This window comes from Pocillopora verrucosa, chromosome 4 (assembly GCF_036669915.1).
Source record: "Pocillopora verrucosa isolate sample1 chromosome 4, ASM3666991v2, whole genome shotgun sequence".
In the NCBI taxonomy this organism is placed as follows: Eukaryota; Metazoa; Cnidaria; class Anthozoa; order Scleractinia; family Pocilloporidae; genus Pocillopora; species Pocillopora verrucosa.
In genome coordinates this window covers 28,459,754-28,479,969 of record NC_089315.1, presented here as the reverse complement: position 1 = coordinate 28,479,969, position 20,216 = coordinate 28,459,754, and the positions used below count along the sequence as shown (strand labels likewise).

The following is a 20,216-nucleotide window of genomic DNA, read 5'->3' as shown; positions in this document are numbered from 1 at the left end:
CGGAATCTTTCAAATCATTAGCATCGTAGTAATCGTATTAGTATTCTCGTTTTCCATTGGTTCTTCGCAGGTGCGTCCAGAAAAATGACGTACGCTCTGGGATCTATTTTAGAACAAGACTGATTCTGCCTTTTTTGAAACAAGTACGTAATTCGCACTTAATAGAAGTTGTTAGTATACGAGAAAGGCTAAAATAAGACGTCAAGTTTAGTTTAAAGCAGAGAATCAATAATAACAACTTTGCCGATACTTACGAGAGCAGTTTTTTCTAAATAAATGCTTGGACAAGCTATCCTCAAAAGGGTCAGTTTTAATCGAAATTCTTTCCTTTGCCACACATGCGTTGAGTGAATAAGGTTGACAACTGTGGCAGTACGAGGCTGCAGTCAAGACTGCACGCAATATTTCATGCGAGGTTAGGCCTTGCTATTATAGATCTTGCAACTTGCTAATTAACTCAAAGAGACCTGCTTTCCAGAGGTTATTTTTTGAACAGTTAATGAATGTTCTAGGCGTCTAGTCGGCGCTTGACTAAGACTCGATAATTGCAAATAACTAAGGTAACCTAGTGATCATTATTTTACATTGTTTGGTTAGGAAAAAAACAGACGTAAGAATGTGTGTTTCTAATTGTAGGTTCCACCTGGACCAAAATCATTAAAATTTAACTAAAAGAGAAGTTACTGAACTCTATTTATTTAGAGCTTTCCACGTCTTACATAAAATCCTGAGTTACATAGATGTAAATCCGTAGGAATATGACATAATACATAATAATGCAGGTAGAGATACATGTACCTACAATATTTTCTCCCTAAAGACTGAAGTTAAGTACAGAACCCTGTACTTCTCAGCTACAATTTGCGGAAGAGACATTCCTACAGATGTGCAAGTGGTCATTTGAAAAGTAATAATGGCGAAATCACACATTGTAGCACTTTCCAGCGCTATGTTTCTTGCGCAATTGTAATTCAAAATGGTTGCACTGTTAGCTTTCTTTAACATCGGCACAGTTCTTCGAATTAAGCTGGTCTGGGTACAGACATTACTACCCGCCACTTACAACTAGCTATACGAAGTTTTAAAACAATTAGAAACAACTCCAACTTCATAGATTTATGCGCTGTTTTGAACAGATCATTACTATACAGCTTATCTGCTGTTGGCTTTCGTCACTTTATCCCAACCTCTGTTAAGTCCTTGATGGTAGCTTTCAAGCTGAAAACAAGTTTGAAAAAGAATGTTGTGAAAATGATTGAATATACCAACAGAACCTTAGGTGGCTCAAAACAATGTCTTTATTTTAAGAAGAACCAAAATAGCACTACAAACTTACATGTACGTTTGCTTTCTTAAAGATGGTATCAAAAATTGGTCATTTAATTTTATTGCTAAGAAGCTGGGATTTCATAACATAAAGTAGACATGACAACATTCCAGCCTCTCAGTTTTGAGTTTGTCACTCAAACACGGAGATGGTAAAAAGATGAGTGAGATTGTTATCGGTCAGATTAGAGTAGCCAGGTTGCTGAGCAAGATTCAAAATGGCGTCATCAATAGATGAATTTTTAACGCATAAGAAGACAACTTCTTAAAGGCTCACTTAACTTTTTGGTGTCTCAAAATGTACTGAAAGACATTCTATTTATATTTGTACTCTATTTGTATAAATCCTTGAACACAAACGCTGCTCTCTGATGGGCTATGTGACTCGGTGTCTGTTCCGAAATGTACGGAAGATAGTAAGTGAAGTGAGTAGCCTAACAGAGTTCATTTGTGGACAACATAAAATAAAAACATAAGAATGATGTGTTGTTAAGTTGTTAATTACAAGTTGACTTAGGCTTTGCCCAAGTGGTAGAAATCAGGAGCTCATAATCTGGTTGAGATGGAAAATACATGATTTCTGAAAACATGCTCTTCCTTTGATCAAACGTTCAATTATCTTGACTGATCAGCGAGGGAATGAATTTCAGTTAGACAAGAGAATTACAGCACCACTCACTGTAGGAAATATTTGACATGACTGAGCATGTACAGTAATGCCGTACCTGAGCTAACAGCTGTTGGTATGCTGTGCGTAGCTTGTTCATGTCTTGTTCATGAAGATCCTCCTGTTCATTTACCTAAAGATTCCAATAGAACATTAAGATGACAATCATTTACAGGTATATATGTATACATCTTGTTTGTAAAACAATATTTAACTGGTTTAGTTGACTGTGAACTCAAATTCTGATACAAAACAGGAGGATACTGACCATTTGTGTCAGATTATTTATCTGGTTGCTGATTCCTTCCAGGTAGTCTTTCTTTTCTGTTAATTTCTTTTCTAAGTATGTATGTTCCCTTGAAAGATGGATTAAATTGAAATGATCAATTACCAATGATGTATTTTATCCCTGTCATGTACCTACAGGCACTGCAGTTCATAAGAAAGAAAAAAAATCTATCAGTTGCAATTTCTTAACCCTTTAACTCCCAGATCAAATATGTAATTCTCCTTACTGTCAACCATACAATTCTTATAATGTTAGTTCAGAGAATTTAGTATTGAATCAAATAATTATTCCCAAATTGATATATTTCTTTATTCTCATCACTTATCTGGTTGATATTGTACTGATATTGTAAGGGGAAATTCTGTCTTGGTCACACATGGGAGTTAAAGGGTTTACCCTTTAACCCCCAAAAGAAACAAGTATCTTATTTCTGGCCTGATGAAGATTAGCAGTATTGGAGTCGAAACGTCATGATCAACATCCAAAGTGACTCCATCATGAGACAAACAAATAATGTTCATCTCCTATCTTACACCACGATGAACAATGAACACATATTTATTACATCTTACTTCTCCTTACCATATCACCAAGGAATCAATATCCAAGGTTACAAAAATGAAGGAAATGATCACCAACTTAAGATGTTCTTGATTGTTAAACAAATTCTCCTTCTCAGCCCCATGGAAAATGTATAGAGAACAGTTAGGAGAATGTACTTGCTGATGTTAGGGTGGAAGGGGTTAAAACACAAAGGGGTTCTTAAAAGCTCTTACCTTTTAATTTGATCATTAGCATCATGCGTCGCAGTAATCTTTTTATCATGCTGCCGCATCAGTCTAGAAAGCTTCTCCTGTTTGGAGGCTAGCTGTCGGCGTAGTTGCTAAAAAATTAGAGTTGCTTCAGAAATCACTTTATTTGCATAGTTTTTTTTTCTCTAGAATGATAGCAAATGTACATTTACATGTAGATCACATCTAGATAAACCATAAAACAGGACAACAAAACAATAATCAAAATTTTAAACTTGTATAAAGACAGCACAGAAATTGTTTTGACTCTAAATTCATTAAAACTGAGGCTACATGTACAGCTTGTCAATAAAAACCTTGATGTTTCATTCACTCAATGATACACTGTAAAAATTTAATAGCTGTACACGTTTTACCTCTATCTTGGCTGTCATATCTCTCAGCAACTCTTTTTGGCTGATGTTTTTATCTTGAAGTTCCTCAAGCTGGGAGGTCAACTCACTACCAAAATAAAAAAAACCAAAGAGTCAAGTAAAGAACATCTGTATACTCAACAAGCTACAAGATCAAAAAGCATTGCACAATATTAATGAATACACCCAGTAGAAGTTAAGTAGAAAGACAGATAATGTACCGCAGTTTATCCATGTCACCACCAATCCCACTGATCATTCTGATGGCTGTCTGGCCATCCTGTTGGAAGGTAAAGGGAAATGAAAGGAAGCATTAACTTAGCATGCAAATAAAATCATAAACTTCATAATTCAAAGATGCTGATCACAAAGGCTGAAAAATTAGCTAGTGTTATGCCTCCACCCCTCTTCCACATTGTAATTCACCGCCCTTCCCAGGCTTCTCCTATCTGCCCAAATTTAAAATAAGCACCTCTCCTAACCCAGGTTCGTCCTCCTTTTTTCCCTCAATAGAAAATCACTTAGACAGTTATAGTATGTTGTACGTGCCAAGTGCAGTTATGCATGCCTTACTTTACAGGCGTATTTAAATAGGTTGTATGATGACAAGAAGGACTGAGGCATTGATCAAGTGTTAAAGATGAAACAAAAAAATAAATACCAGGTACATTTTATTTGAACCAACCTCTGTGTACTGCAAGTTGCTATCTTGCTGTGTGCAAATCTCTTGTAGTCTAGCACTTCTTTCATCCCTAGCTTCTCTCACAGATTGCAATGCACTCATAAGACGAGCCAGCTCCTTTCAAAAACAAAACAGAACCCACAGGACATCATGTGTTGGGTATTACCGAGAGTGCAAAGTAACTAAACCTGTAAAAAATCAAATTTTTTTTGCAGTTTATAATTATTACCCCTTTAAATCTCTCAGGTGACTGGACTATCTTTGCTGCAAGATTATCAGTGTCTTGCTTCAAAGCTGCTATTAGTGCTTTTTCCTCAGCCTAAAAACAGTTGTAAAAAAAGCACAATTAAAATGTTTTCCAACTGTTGAAATGATTGTAAATTCTCTAGTACATGTTTAATTGAAATCTTGAGAGAATGTACTGTTAGAAGCATGCAACTCATCAATGTATATAATGTAGCTAGAAATTATTTCTGGTAAGTAGCTTGCTTTAAAAATTTTTTCCTTATACAAGGATTTGGGCAATATACATGTACAGTTGAGCTTAAAAAGGGGAAAATACAAGTATAATCATGTTTTACTACCTGCACAATTACTGTGTGCATGTTTCACAGAGTGTTTAAAACAGTCTGTGGCACAATTGAATACACAAGACATGCATGTACAGCACAATGTACCTGCATAGTTTCAAAATCTTGCATCATAAAAAATCCTACCTTTTTTGAACAGAGATCTGCATTATTGGTCTTCAGTTTTTGAAATTTCTTCACCTCAGTGGCCTTTGGAAAGTCAACACAGCAGTTAAAAGGTGCACCAGTGTTTTTTGTCATAAAATGACGAGTTTGTCTTGGACATGCATTGTTCTCCCTTATTTTAAGCATAACAAGTAAAAGACATTTTAAAACCAGAAGAGCAATCCATTCATGTGTACCTGAGAGGTACTACATGTGGTGAATTGTAATAGTTGCCACCTGAAAATAAGAACACTGAAAATGAACCAATAAAAAATTTCACTATTGATATACCTGTTGTTTATTCAGTTCACTGACATCATTCTGTAGCTCTTCCACTTCACTGCCAAGCTAGTTACAAACAAACAAACAAAAAAAATCAAATTTTATTGCAGGGATGGTTTATATTATAATTGAAAAGCAAAACCAAACTCTATAACAACTTCAAGATAGTATCACCTGTTGTACTTGTTGTTCTTCCTCAGCTCGTTTTGTTCTATGGTAATGAAATCACAGACAATAACTTTCATTGTTACAGTAGTATTGAAACTAAATCAACAACCCTGCATAATAATATTATTAATATTAGATACTTATCAAATTAACTCCACTAACTTGTTACCACACTGTTTCAGTATAGTGGTTTGAACAGTACATATAACTATGAGCTGCATGTCAAACAACAATTGTTTGAATATCAGCTGATCCAAAATGTTTGAACCACATCTCTTAATTATTTCTCACACAAGTTAAGTGTTTATAAGATATAAAATATGTTGTCCTACTTGAGTTCTGAAATCTTTTTCCTCAGTTCTTCATTTCTTGTGAGCAAATGTTGTCGCTGCTCAGTAGCTGAATCCTAGATTTCATGGAATCATATTAAGAAAACAAATTGTTGAAGAAAAAAAATTTTCATGCAATTTTTTGTTGCAAACAACCCATCTTTGCTACGTCCATGCATTAGCTGCAATGAAATTACATGCACAAAGTGGAAAAACATTTTGGCTTACTTTGAAAGGCAGAAAACCTTGGACACCAGAAATAGAACTTTATGAAATGTGATTGTGCTTAAAAGATGAAGCTAATCAGTTTACAGTAAGTAAATTAAATCGCAAAAATAATAATAGAAAAACGAATAAATCAGACGTCTGTTTCTCAAACTAATGAAACATCAGAATGTAGTTTTTAGAACTGTATACTAATGATTCTCACCACTTCTGCCGCAGCATTTTCATAAATATGCTCCCTTGATGCTTTGAATTTTAAGTAGTTAACAATGGCACTGAAGATACAATAAATAAACAAGGTTCATTAGTACGCTTCACAATGAAATTCAAACTAAGAAATTGGAGAAGCATGAAGTGCAAAGTATCATTAGTAAGTTTACAGTCATGTTACACATAAGAAATTCTTACATGGACTAATTGTATGACCCATACATTCTTTTAAAACAATTTGCTCAACAGAGCTGTTTGTGATGGCACAAGCAGAGCTGGGGTACAGTTTATAAGATGCAAAATGCAATAAGAAAGAACTGCCTACCTCACACAATGAAGAGTACGCTTTGGTTCTGGAAGTAAAGGGACAGTTTAGATACAAAATGACAAAATGTGCATACAAGTAATCAGTTAAATTTCACAATCCCATGATAATAATCAAGCAATGTGGATCTTCATAATAAACATGGTTCTCTAAGCAAGTACTCAAGGTCATTTTAATTCTACTTCAGATCTCAAATTTGATAACAATAGTTTTACATGTGTATACACATGGAGAACTTACTTGGTGCAACAATGTCAAATATGGTGAAGTTTTCTACTCCACAAGCAAACATGAACCGCTGCCTAAAGAATATAATTAAGCCTGTTCAGTACATGCAGAATTACTAATTTTTGTGGGTAGGAGTTAATAGAGATGTTAAAATATACTTCGGTGGTGTTTTTTTTTTGTTTTTTTTGTTTTTGTTTTTTTTGTTCTTCTTCTTTAACAAAACTGTAATCTTAAGAACATTGTGAAGAATTTTGTAATGAATACAAGGCAAGAAAGAAATCCCAATTACCCTTTACAGAATACCCTGAATGCAATTTTCATGAGTGCCCAGATGTGGTCTTTCATAAAATAGGGAGTTTAAGAAAACCATGATGGCAAAGACAACAAGAATGTCACTAAACAAAAGGTTTAATGAGTAGAACAATGACTATGCATTGTAAATTTCTTTGTGGTCTTTGCAAAACAATAATGTGAAATGACCAAATTTTGTATTTTCTCGAGAACGAGAATGGTTATAGCTAATATATAAAATTTCTATTTCTAATTTAATACTGTGTTCCATATTCAGTATCAAGATAGTTTTGACAGTGAGAAACAATCTAAATGACTTTAGAGTATCACAAAATTTGTAGGCAAGAGATAAGTTCATTTTTAACTGACATTGTCCACAGAGTCACCTTCACCATTTCTTAAACTCCCTAATGTAGCACATGGGGGAGGAGTGGGTGCAAATAATAAAAAAAGAAATATCCCATTTCTTGTTAATACTTACATGGCTAGTGCTAAAATTACTAAAGGGGCACTTTCTTCATGAAGCTCTGGGTATTCAAAAGAGTCCATGGACTTGAAATGTGGCTATAAAAAGGAATAATTTAAGATAATCTTAAAGAATAGCTAATAAAAATGTTGCATGGCCATACTGTTTAGTTAATAGAGTACACTGAGTGCTATGGGTGCTAACTCTGGATTAAATATCTATGAACATTGTTTTATCATGTGCAAAGACTGCATCATAATTTTATACCTTCCAACTTATAATAAAGCTTGCAAACTAATTTATCATTATCTTATACCTGCGTAAGTTGTTCAGGGCAAACACCAAAATTTGTAAGTACTCCAATGTAGAAACGTTTCATCTGCTGAAACTAAACATTCAGAAGACTTCAACCAAGTAATTCACAACAGAACAATACTATAGTTTTCCCACTTCAGTAACATATGATCTTTACATTCCCTCGGAACAAATCAAAATTCTCTTCTTTATCCGGATTTTGATCTATCATTTCAGCTGATCCACACTGACATGACAACACTGGAAACAAGCCGAGTCGCATAAACATTTGGTAAATTAAAAAAAAAAAGATTCTGTTCTATGTTGGGATTCCTGTTGATTTTTCTTTAATCTAACAGCTTAGATAATGAGCGATTCTCAGTTATCGCTTCCATAAGTCTAAACAAAACAGGAAAAGCAGGAAAAATTGTTGCTCAAACTAAGTTTCGAGTTCATACTGTCGATACATACCGAAAAATTTTGTGACACAAGCGATACCTGCCGGTCGTACAAAATCGTCTGAAGTTAATGACAACTTGTGATCAAAAACATTGACTTGCCTTGCTACAGCTTCGTCGGTTGTTAACGCTGGGAAAACTGACACTTTGTTGATCGACAGCCATAGGTACAGCTTACATGTAAAATGGCGGAATAGTTCGGTTCAATCGATCCGCTCTTTGTATCGGAATGTCTTGATTGGATCTTTGGCTTTGACGTCATGCTTCACCTCCGCGCGTGTAGACTGGGGGAACCACAAACACAACGAACTAAACTAATTGCTTGCGGGAAAATAGTTGATCATATTGAATGATTCATTACTTTCCCATATAGCCGATAGAAAGTAGTTTAACGTCAAAGTATAAACACAACATCAGCAAAGCAAGGTCATGCAAAGGTAAAGGTCCAAGTTGTTAATTTTGATTTTCAGCGTGCGCGCTGTGAAAACGCAAATCTTTGGCGCGTTACATCGAGTTTTTCAATTCAGTGCGGCTCTTTAAACAAAAGGACTAATGAATATAAAAAGCTATCCATCCTGATGTCCAAACAGTTCGGTTACGATCTTCCTGGCTGATCGGTGAGGGTGGAGCGTGAACGGAAAACCTGAGACATAAATGGTGTCAACCGCGTGTCCCGCAGCGGTGCGAGGGGGAACGGTAACACGGCCACCCTCGTAAGGCTGAGGCAGTCCGCCTGTAAAACAGTGCGCCTTGAAAACTGCAGATCCACGATATTTTTTAGACTACTACCACTGTCAGAACTGTAAAATTTGTGATTCTGAATTCCTTCTAGTATGGACAGGATGCAGCCCACCACGAGACCAAGAACCGCACACCCAGCAGAAACTGTACAATAGAAAGTAGTAGCCAGTTAAAAAGCGTACTGACTCACTGATGCAAGGAAGAGCGCGCGAGACGAGGAATATTTTCTCTGTAAGGATTTCTTGTCGTTTGAAGTCTTCTATTTCACAATTTACATTTATGACAACTTTGGAAATTTTCGCTACGCGAACGTTTCCTATTTGTTTCCCCTTTTTTTTCCTTTCTCGAAGATGGGCATATGGGTAATAAAACCTTGCACCCTCCACTTAAAAACAGGCCTGCAGGTCAGCCCATAACATCATTAACCCAGACACACTAAAACAGTTTTCGATATATGTTATTCATTTGTCCAAAAGTTTATCTTTACCAAGGTCAATATAATGTACCGTTTCCACATCGATTATATCATACAAAGTCAATTCAAATTTTCAGTAATCATGCAAAGTTCAAAGTAGTCTATAATCCACTGTCTTCCCGAAAATTGGAAAGATTCGAATAAAATCAGCGAGAAAAGCCGAAAATCAAACGGATACGAAGCCCGTAAAAGGAATGGAGGTCAAAGGAGGAGGGGTCACGCGAAACTCGATTGCAATGGGGGGGGGGGGGGGGGCAATAAAATCCATTTCGGTTTCATGCTAAAATTTCCCCACCCCAACAAATTCCTCCGAATCTTGTCTATTCAAAATGCGTATCCTCTGTTGACGGGAAAGCACAACGGTCCTCTACGAGTGTAATGGTTATAGTCGCTGAACATGTCGTTTAAAACCTACGATCAGCTATATTCTAATTAAGTCATCCGAGTATTAAAGGTAATTTAGTTTTAATAATTTAATAACCAAGGACTATATCACTCTAACTTCTAACTCTAACTGAAGGTTTCTCTTATTGACACTTGATGCGGAAAGAGCTCAAATTATTATCTCAAAAAATATCTGAGCAAAAATGATGGTAATAAGTTTATTTTGTGTTTCCTAACAAGGTTATAACTACTATCCGTCAGATTTGTTCGCGTAGGAGCGTCATAAACCGGAAGTCTTTAAGATCTAATCTTTGCGTGGCTGAGAATCGTGCCATTAACAGTACCCCACACCCCCCCCCCCATCAGACCACAGGACAATAGCTTCTGAGATTTCAAGCCATCATGAACAGGTAATGTTGAAAAAAATTGTTGTTACGTATATGCAAGGACTTTTGATGGTGTTAACTTTGCCAAGACGATTATTGCTGTTGTTCTCATTGTGATCATTGAATGGAGAAATAATTTTGGATTGGCAGGTCAACACCCAATTATAACCATGCAGCACAAATAGGCCAGGCAACCGTTTAAGCTTTTCTTTGTCCCAATGGAATCCGTTACGAACAGGTTTTACTGAAATCGGCGAAAGAGAAAAGACATTTGCTGGGGCCGTAATTGAAATCTGGGACATAAATTTGTTCTGCCAATGAGTCAGGTTTCTTTCTTTTTTTTTTTTGTTGTTTTTCGATCCTCGCGCGACAGATTACGGCCGTTTGCCCGTACTTCCTTGTAAACAACAGCACCCTAAATGAGGAATTTTGATCCTTCGAAATATTTAATTGTGACCACCCAAAAAAAAAAAAACAAACTACAAAATGAAACAGGAAAGGGTTTGTGCGGTCTATGTAGTTCGTTACAAAAGGGCAGAACCTGCCTTAAATGTTATTTCTTTTACATCAGCCCATGTGACGTTGCCCTAGACATCGTTGTAATGTTTCAATTTAGTTAATCCCTGCTTATGATGTTAATGTTTAAGGCTTGTATGGTAGGTAGTAGTAATCACTGTTCCATCGAGAAATATATCGAGCTGCCAGCTACTTAAGGGTAACAAATATTTGTTTCGATTTTCGTTCAGGTGGTTCCTGTTTCTGTACTGTTCCATTGTACAACTATTACACCACTGTTCAGCCGAAGCGAAGAAGTGATTCAAGTGGATACATTTCTAGCGAGTGTAAACTTAAGCGAACAAAAAGTATTCTTCGTGAGAAATAACTTGGAGGTAAGTCGATTACACAACAGTGGAAATTATTTAGGATTGTATCGAAACATTTTTATCCAAAGAGGATGGTAATTAAAAAGAGGGGAAAACAAAAACAAAAGCGAAGCAAAGCAAGGCAAAGCAAAAAAAGAAGAGGCCTACAACACATACCAGGACAAACAGCCAAACAAGGAAAACTATTCTCTACTATAATATTTTCTGAAATTTTGGATTCCAGGGTGACATAGAATTCCAAGAGAGTCAAAATACTTCATTACAAGTCCCATTTCCGGAGAGGATAGAGATTTTGAACGTATAAGGATTGAGTACAATGTTCTTCATGAAGAGGATATTGTTGACATACAAGTGGTAAGCTAGCTATGAATTAAAATTTGAACAAATTTCATTGAGAGTCGTAAAACCAAAAGCGAAATCAAAGAAAAACGCATCAACCAATTAGAAGAAAGGAAAACACATGTGGCTAAGTCGTGGTTGTCTTTTGTCTTAAACGCTATAGGTTGAGAAAGTGGCACGGGTTTTCTGGACCAATCACGGAGAGAAGTAGAATAGAACCAAAGAAATCGCCAATTATCTTCAATCGGAAATCTCTCTAATATCGATCCTTGTGAATTTAAATCATAGAGGCACACTGAGACTTATTTAGTATATATTACACGGGCGTTTTCAGAACTTTCCAACTTCTGTTTAGCGCGTTATGGTGGACGAGAAGTGAAACTATTTACTTTCCACGTCTCCAGAATGCTTAAGTTTCCTTCTGTTTCTATGACCTGGTTGTTACTGTAAGCGCCTACAGGTCCCCTTTTATCACCGGTTTCAGAAATAGTTCTTACTGTCTTACATTTTTCTCCAAAATGACTATATTGCTGCATTTTTCTTGTCATAATACTGACACGTTCTATTTTTCTTCTAGTTCATTTTGCCCGAGACAACACAAACTGGTCAATAGTAGGAGGTCTTGTTGCAGGGGCTGGAATCTTTCTGATATTCATCATTGTCGTATTGATTATTTGCGTGTTCAAAAGGAGAGTAAGAAAGCGACCGCACGGGTGTACCCTGACAGGAAAAGAAGCAGACGAGGAATTTGAAATGAGAAAACGCGGTACAGCTGTTGCAGGTATATACCTTCTTAGTCGTAATAATCACAGGAATAGGCTGAATGTAATACTTGTATTAGATACAGTAGCAGTTCGACTTCTTCGGCGAATCGTTCGAAATAAAAGTGACAAGTGGCCGTTTCATCAGTCAAATTAAAATGAAACCAAAAAAATGAATAAATTAATAAAGTGGTAAATAGGCCGCAGGCCTCACGAACGTATCTTTTTCCCTCCTTTCACAAGAAAAACTTACAATGTTTGAAGATTCAAAGAAAGAGGAAATGATGTGCGATCAACAGGACGGCAAATGCTACAGGCAATTGATAAATCGAAGTCCTTGGATGGAAAGTGAGTACTTATAGATATTGGTTCGTCCCATTTAAGGATTGCATTTTAAGCGATGGCCGAGCGATGACCGAGAAAGCTCAAAATCAAATCTTATTTTAATAAAACCTTATTTACAAACTTTTTTCTTTAAATGAAGGGAAAATTGCTACTTTCGAAACTCCACAATTACCAGTTGAAGAGGACAGTGGAAAAGAGAAAAGTAAAACCATAGTAACTACAGAAACTATAAAAAAACTTCAAAGGAAGGTAATTCTGAAATATATCTCCTAATAATGATATTAATTGAATAAAAAAATTGTCAGCACCGTGTTTTGCTCACGCACGCCCTCGGATCAATATTAACAGGACTCATGCACAAGTAAATAAGTTATTTGTTTCTTGTTTTAGTTATGATTGATTCGTTAAAAAGCACGTTTGCTTTTCCACCCGGCCGAGAGATCGGTGTATGTCGACTTTACCGGCATCTTGTCACATAACACCATCATGTTTATAAATAACTTGTAAGCGAGGCCTTTAGTAACAGGGTATGATAGAAGTTAGGTTTTCCACTTCTGCTACCAGGAATTACAAAATTGACACCTTTACTGACACCTTACTAGGGAAAAGCCATGACTCAGAGGCTCCTCGACGAACAAGAACTGTGCCTACCCAGTCCTCGACCTTGATATCAGTACGAACAGCTTTTCTGGTACTCACTTTAATCGCAGTAGCCTTAGCAACGACCAAAGCACCCTCAGTTAAAATCGTCATTGCGTGCCAGCAAATTTTGTCGGAAACGGCTCAAAGATCTTCTTCAATGAGGATTTCCACGGAAGGCTGTTATTATCCAGAGGATTTAGAGCAAAAATGAACCATTTTCAACAGTTTGGTAAGTTTCTATAAATCATCTTAAATTTATACACCTTCAGAAGGCTTTTATTTTTTTTTCCACGTTTTTTTGTGGCGTACCTGTAACCTAGCTTTCTAGCTAAGCGTACCGACACCATTAAATACATTGATTGATTGATCTGATTGATTATATTGTGGTAATTTTTCACTCGGAGTAGAGTAAAAAATGATTGTGGGAGGAACAAAGTATGCATCTTCCTTAATCTTTCTTTTCACCTTCAGAACTTACTGATTACAAAAAATCAAGCATTTGAAGCAAAAACATGTACCGGTCTTCATCAGTGGCTTTGAACATATCGTAATCTTTATTTTTTTCTTTCTTTGTAGCTATACCATCAGCTTCAAAAAAAGTATCGCCTTTAGGTAAATGCCCCGACTCGTGCCACTTTGCTTGTGACGGACAGTCAGAGGGGTGCATCTGTCCCAGAGGATATGAAATGAACAGGGGAACCTGCCATGGTGTGTATCCTATGTCAAAATATCTGTTGATTTTAGTAGCAAAAGATTGTGATAGTAATCTGGAAGACTTATACAGTTTTATTATTATTTTATTATTATGAGTATGATTATTATAAATAAAAGGAGAGATTAAGTAGTGTACAAGCAAGAGAGGATAATTGGTCTCTCTTGAAGCGTCGATGAGCAGATTTTCCTCATTTCCTCATTTTTACTAATTTCACTGATTTTGTTATAGATATTGATGAATGCACCAGAAAAAAGCATAACTGTCATGTGCGATCCACGTGTAACAATACCATTGGTGGTTTTCTGTGCACGTGTGATGAAGGATACTGGGGAGATGGAATCACGTGCAAAGGTATTTTTAGATCTAAGTCCATTTTCCTCTGAAGACGTGCGTAATGAGTTTTTGAGAATGCTGAAAGCTGTGAAAAAAAATTAATTAATCTTCCGAAATTGTTCGCATATCCTAAATACTTGAAGAAATTTCTCTCTTTTTTAAATTTATTACTTTATTTATTGTGAAATATGAAATGTTTTCCGGTTCAAGAAACTGGTAGCACAGCATCTACTTACATCAAAGTTCGGTTTAGCTTGCAGCACTACCCCTTGTCCAGAAAATTCTTACCAATCAGAATCGTGCACAAGGACAAGCGACCGGGTGTGCACAGGTAAGTGTGACTCTGCTATAGACATTATCGTGAACTTAAAGATCGACTTACGTCTTGTACTACCCTGACTTCATTACGACTTGAAAGAACGTCTAACTCAAGCTTTATTGGTTTTCAACTTACAGCTTGTAGCCCGAAATGCGAAAAGACGACATATCAAGCGTATGGCTGTGGGTTAACCTTCGACCGAAAGTGCGTCGGTGAGTAAACAGACTGTTGTTTTCAACTTCAATAGTCTTTGCTAGTTACAGTGTGGATAACTTCCATGAGAAAGCGCTTTTTTTTTCCTTTCGAGGCTCGCTTGGCTTAATGCACCTTTGATAAGGAATGGTAAACAAAATTATATAGATGAATTATGATTTCTTACTCAGACTCCAACTTTTTTTCTGAAAATTCCTATGACAGATATATCCAAGCCCTTAGCGTTGAGCAAAAGAGTAAATGATAAGGAAACCCTCGAAGGTAAGACCGATGATCAATATCATTAATGCAGGCTATGTAAAAAATGTCACAGTTGTTGTGATGATGTGTGACTCGAGTTCATCGTTCACCCTTTCCTTCAAGATCTCGCCTTATTGCTTCTTTTTTGCCTATCGATCTGATTCGCATTAAATTGTCCCTTAGGTTAACCTAACAGTAAAAATTCAGCCCGAATTTTCATTCAGCAGATTTCTTCACAAAGTAACTCAGCCCGTCTATCTATACGTCTTAGTCTCTTTGCAGCTTATTATCCGAAAATCATGTCTGGTGTTCATGATTACACAGCATGCCATACTAGTTGATTTCTTGAAATGCCATGCATTTCAAAATTTTCTTGAGATTCTGCTGATTTAAACAACTGATATAGATATATGTATCTTTTTTTTTTGTTATCAGCTCAATCAGGCAGCAAGCTTTTTGTGCTTTCACCATCGAAAGAATTCGTTCTATTCGAAGATCGCCTCTGGTTAAACAGGACGAGTGAAACCTTTTTCCTTCAAGGAAATTCATCGAAGCAAGCTCGTTTGCATCGAAATTCAAACTTTCACGTAGACGTAATAATTGACGAGGCCAACCTAGTTCCAACGTACAGTGATTATGATGCAGGGAACTCCTATGAGGAAAATCTCGAATTTGCAGGTGTGCCAGGATTCTCTGCCGTATTTCACAACTACTGCAGGTATCCAGCACCAAATCACTACACCATCCATCATGTCTTGCAGCGTAACCGCCAGACAAAGGTATATCCCGCCAAGTGTTTTCACCATTCACGACGACTGTGCCCAGATGACGTCGCACCAGGTGACTTATATCATTACAGATCTTTGAATGACGCTTGTGAAACTGCGGAAACTTCCACCATCTGCTCAAAACATAATCAGAGAGACTGTGTACTTCAAACAGGCTTGGACAAACTGTATTGTACAAACTACACCAATATTATCACCGATATATTTGGCTTAAACAAAGCTGAATTTAAAGAAAAGCCGTTGTTTTCCTTTCCGACACATTTTTGCGCGCATGCATATCGCGCTTGCAGAATGTGTAGAAGTAAATGTTCACATTGTGACCAATCTGCAAGTCATGCAGACAGCTCATGCTCCTGTTGCTACAAAGACTGCCTTTCTAGCTGTTCCGATTTCTACAGGGAGTACAACTGCACCCAGATACCAAAGAAATGCGCTAGAGGAGACACCAGCCAGTTTCAATTGACCATGAACAAGCCATCTAACTTGAAGTTACAGTTTAATTGCTTTCTTCAACACAATGTCCCAAAGACTTTGTATACCCTACGATACAGAGTAAAGCACAAGAGTGGACGCTTCGTTTCGCAATGGATCTCTAAAACCTTGGAAACTACGTCAGGAAAAGATTCTAAGTCAGTGATGCACCAGGGAACTAATCGCCTCGACTCCTTGGAAGTTTCCCACTCAGTGAATTTTGATATTCCTAATTTACTTTATCTTCGAGCCCAGAGGGACACTGAAAATAAACCGTACAATACACGGTAGCTAGCTTGGAGGGAGAAAACATAACTTTAGCTAGAGCTAGCGAGGCAGGCACAATTGAGATTCTGACCAAGACACCATTTTCAATCACCACCAGAACTTGGAGTGATGGTGGTAACTGCCAGAGTCTTTCTGATTGGTCAAAGACCATTCGCGGTCCTATTTCAGAATGGATACCTGCAAAAGTGGAGCATCTTGGTGTTCAATCCCAGGGCGAGTTTGCATATCGTTTACAAACTCTCAGCGATCGCCTATGATGACAGTGACCATTTCTGAAAATGAATCGATTCTTAAGCATGTCCTGACTAATGCGACAATTCGTAATGACGAGACATTTAAAAGTAGTTTGACTCGAACAAACACTAGTTGGAATGCTAGGATCGGTGGACTTCTGACCACTTGTCCTGGTTTCTTTACTCTTGAAGTCATCGATGAAGTGGATAATTTGAGAGTTATGCATCAAGATGTGGTGATACTTTGTCCAGCGACCCAATTCGAGATGGACATACAAGTTCCAAGGAACGGTTTACAGGATAAGGAGCGACTTTTTACCGTTCGTTTCTCTAACGCTAAACAAAAACTGGACCTGACGTTAGCCCTAGTTGACAAAGAAGCCAGGAAAGTGAGAGAACCAGTGGAGAAACATCATGATACGGAACCAAACCCTTGGATGATATTGATGCCACTCTTCGTTATCACGGGCTGTGTACTTCTTTCTCTGCTGGGTTTGATCATCTATGCACAGGTCACGCAAAAAGACAAGGATACTTCAACAGATAAGAATCATTCTGGGTGGAAATTCGTTAAGAACAAGAAAGTATCTATGGGTAAAACTGAAGTTGGGAGGGCGACTACTCCGCCAAAAGACGAAAACAGACTCAAACGAAGGCATCTCATCTTGGTTGCCTTCTTTGCCGTGTTTAGAATACTTTACAGTATGGCGTTTACGTTTTCGATGGCTTTCGCCATTTTGACGCTTCTTCACGCCGACAATATGAAAATAATTCAAGAATTTCAAAACTTTGTGCACGAAAAAATTGAAGAGAGTAATGCTATCGCTTTACAAATGGATCAACATCGTGAAAGAGAAGTCAAACGTCTTCTTGACGCTAGCGAAGACATACAGAGATCTTGCGACTACTTTATTGGCCTACAGCTGCATTGGCTGAGGTTCAACAGTACTTGCCTGATACAGGAAAACCACCTGAAAATGTTTAACAAATTAAGTAGGAAAATTGTCAGCAATGTAGAAGAAAAAGTTCACAAATTAAAGGGAGACATTGACGAGCGAATAAACGAATTTCAGGGGGGTACCAAGAGACAGTTAAAGGAAGTCAAGGAGAGTTTGACGAACTACGCCAAAAGAGTTTTCAACAATGGCTGGTTTGCTTTGCCGAAAGGGGCATATGAAATAAAGATGTCAACATCCCGGAAGAGGAGAGGAATCGTTGTTAATGGTAACTCAACACGACAATTCTATCATCCAAAGGATGAAAAATCAAGCGGTAATGAAAACAATGGGGGGCCCAGCAAGAAAAACAAGAATGGATATTCCATCAGAAGAAAACGGAGCATAGCGGACAGTTCCCTCATTGGATTTCTTGATTACGTTGGGGCTTTAGATCAAGAAAAACTCATTCAAGCCGAAAATAACATCATTTCCAAGCTAGAATATGTAAAAGAAGGCCTGGGGGACTTTAGCGAAGTCCTAAAGACCGGCAAGTCGCCTGAACATCCCCTTAGCACCATACTCATGTGTCCTCTACGGTATATGTTAAAATCCGCAAAGAAACAAGTGCAGAAAGGTATACGGAAGCTGGTCGACGAGGGTGAGGAGTGGGCAAAAGGCAAAGCCGAATGTTTTGAAGGGAAAGTCAGTCACTTCTTTGCTTCGAATGACTCTGTTATAGAATTTAACGAAAACAAAACAGATACCGAATTCTTCTCCGAGCGCATTGTCTACGAAGATGTCTATGGCCTAGACAAATTTCAAACGTTTCAAAAGCAAGCCAGTCATCCATCATCAAGTCTGCAAAAGGAGGATCCTTCTACAACATTGAAAAGGGAGATATCATGGAAGAAATGGTCGACAGCCAAAAGGAAGAACTCCTTGAAAGGAAAGCAAAAATAAAAAATGTTACCAAAGTGTATGACGCTGAAGTTTTCTCTACGACCAGAAAGGCCGTCTTAGGCGTGTTTGTGTTGCTCGATATTCTGCTCTTCATATATCGCGGGTCGAAAACCTACCAAATTGCTTTTAAATTAATCGAAGGATTTGAGGAAATTGTAAGCCACGACGAGGATGAATTTGACGAAAAACAATCCAAAATCAAGGAAAGAGCGGAGAAACTTCTTCGAAGGACCTTTGACCTCCTCGCTGAGACGTTTTCAAGGTTTATAGCGCTCTGTAAGAGTCTTCAGAAACGTATCATGCGCACAAATCTGCTCCCGCTGATCATGATAATTGCTTTGTCTACAGCTACACTGTACCTTATCGTCACTTTACTTTATAATGTAATGAATGTGACCGTTATAGAAGAACTTGGTGGATACAATATGATTGCTTCTCGTCTGGACACGGACCTCCGCTTCACAAACCTCGCCATAGAAGATCAGGTGGATTTCACCAATAACAATGCACTGGATCAGTACAAGGAATCCGTAAGTGCTTCCATCAGTGAATACAACAGCATGATCTTGGACCTCAACAAGGAACAGCAAGAGCGCATGGAACGACTTAATAGACAACTCTGTTCCCTGGAGGATGACCCGAAAAACTGCTTTGGGGAACAAGCATCTCTTCTGAATTTTAACTTCCACTCCTGTATTATCCCGACACTGGAAGGAACACCTTATGAGGATTATGAAAGTGACGCTTACCGCCAGCGAATTAAGCGCGAATCAAAACGGTTTGTGGACGCCATACGAAATATAATATTGGAGACGGTTTATTTCATTCTGGCGGCTGCCTTGTCGATTTTGATAATCACAGCTCTTACCTACGTTGTATTTCTGTTCTTTAAGGCAAGAGGGATGGTTCGGTTGAAAAAAGTTCACGTGTATAAAGCCCTGCCAGCTGAAATTCTGGAGCAATTTCATTTGAAAACAATGGAGTCGGAAGATGAACACGATGGCAGAAACATACATGACAAACACGGAGATCATCGTAAAGTAACGATTCCTAAAGTCTTCCTCACGGCTTCAACAGAAAGCATCAATAGTTCGCGAGAATCTGTCCAAACCTGCTAAAAAAAAGTGTTACAAATTGAGAACCTTTTATTGTAAATATGTTCATATAATTTTTATGGAAAGTGCGTAACGAAAAGAACTAACCTAGACTCGTGTTAAACATTTTTGCAAACAAACCACTGCGCTTCATTAGAATCGTATAATTTCGGTTCTTTTTCTCAATCATCAGCATCGAGCTAGTATTGTATAATATTGTGTATATAAAGTAATGAAATTATTTCAAGAAAGAAATAACACAAGAAGCGAAGCTGGTAATATAAGACTCATTCACTAGTTTTAACAGTTGTTAGAAACTTTTTCGATGAATTTACAGCAATGTCTCATTTTAAAAATAAACTAATATAAAGAATGCAAAAGAGGCTTACTCCAAGTTGTGGTTGACATAAGGAATTTCGGATCAATATCAGTATCTGGGCAACTACCCACCTACCCCTCCCCTAACCCAACATTAACCCGAACTTGTCATCAATAGACTGTTGTTGGGTTAGGGGAGGGGTAGGTGGG

At 37.5% G+C, this 20,216-nt stretch overlaps 2 protein-coding genes across 2 annotated transcripts; one reads left to right on the top strand and one right to left on the bottom strand.

Moving 5' to 3' along the window:
- Nucleotides 1-290: 290 nt before the first annotated feature.
- On the bottom strand, nt 291-7,834 carry LOC131785237 (kinetochore protein Nuf2-A-like). The gene is made up of 17 exons (XM_066165597.1): nt 7,704-7,834; nt 7,403-7,485; nt 6,643-6,704; nt 6,403-6,430; nt 6,073-6,142; nt 5,646-5,719; nt 5,320-5,356; nt 5,155-5,211; nt 4,846-4,908; nt 4,359-4,448; nt 4,133-4,246; nt 3,669-3,727; nt 3,451-3,535; nt 3,059-3,165; nt 2,262-2,349; nt 2,052-2,126; nt 291-1,218 (listed from the first exon to the last, which is right to left on the bottom strand). The coding sequence occupies exons 1-17, from the start codon at nt 7,764-7,766 to the stop codon at nt 1,153-1,155; spliced, it is 1,221 nt and encodes a 406-aa protein (XP_066021694.1). The 5' UTR covers nt 7,767-7,834; the 3' UTR covers nt 291-1,152.
- Nucleotides 7,835-10,611: 2,777 nt separating this feature from the next.
- LOC131785212 (uncharacterized) lies at nt 10,612-19,712 on the top strand. Its single transcript, XM_066165446.1, is given in 16 exon segments — nt 10,612-10,626; nt 10,872-11,015; nt 11,233-11,275; nt 11,278-11,363; nt 11,512-11,555; nt 12,038-12,129; nt 13,057-13,206; nt 13,209-13,325; nt 13,673-13,804; nt 14,040-14,162; nt 14,365-14,475; nt 14,601-14,675; nt 15,352-16,452; nt 16,455-16,697; nt 16,700-18,445; nt 18,448-19,712. Coding segments are annotated over 16 exon segments (5,487 nt in total).
- The last annotated feature ends 504 nt before the right edge of the window (nt 19,713-20,216 follow it).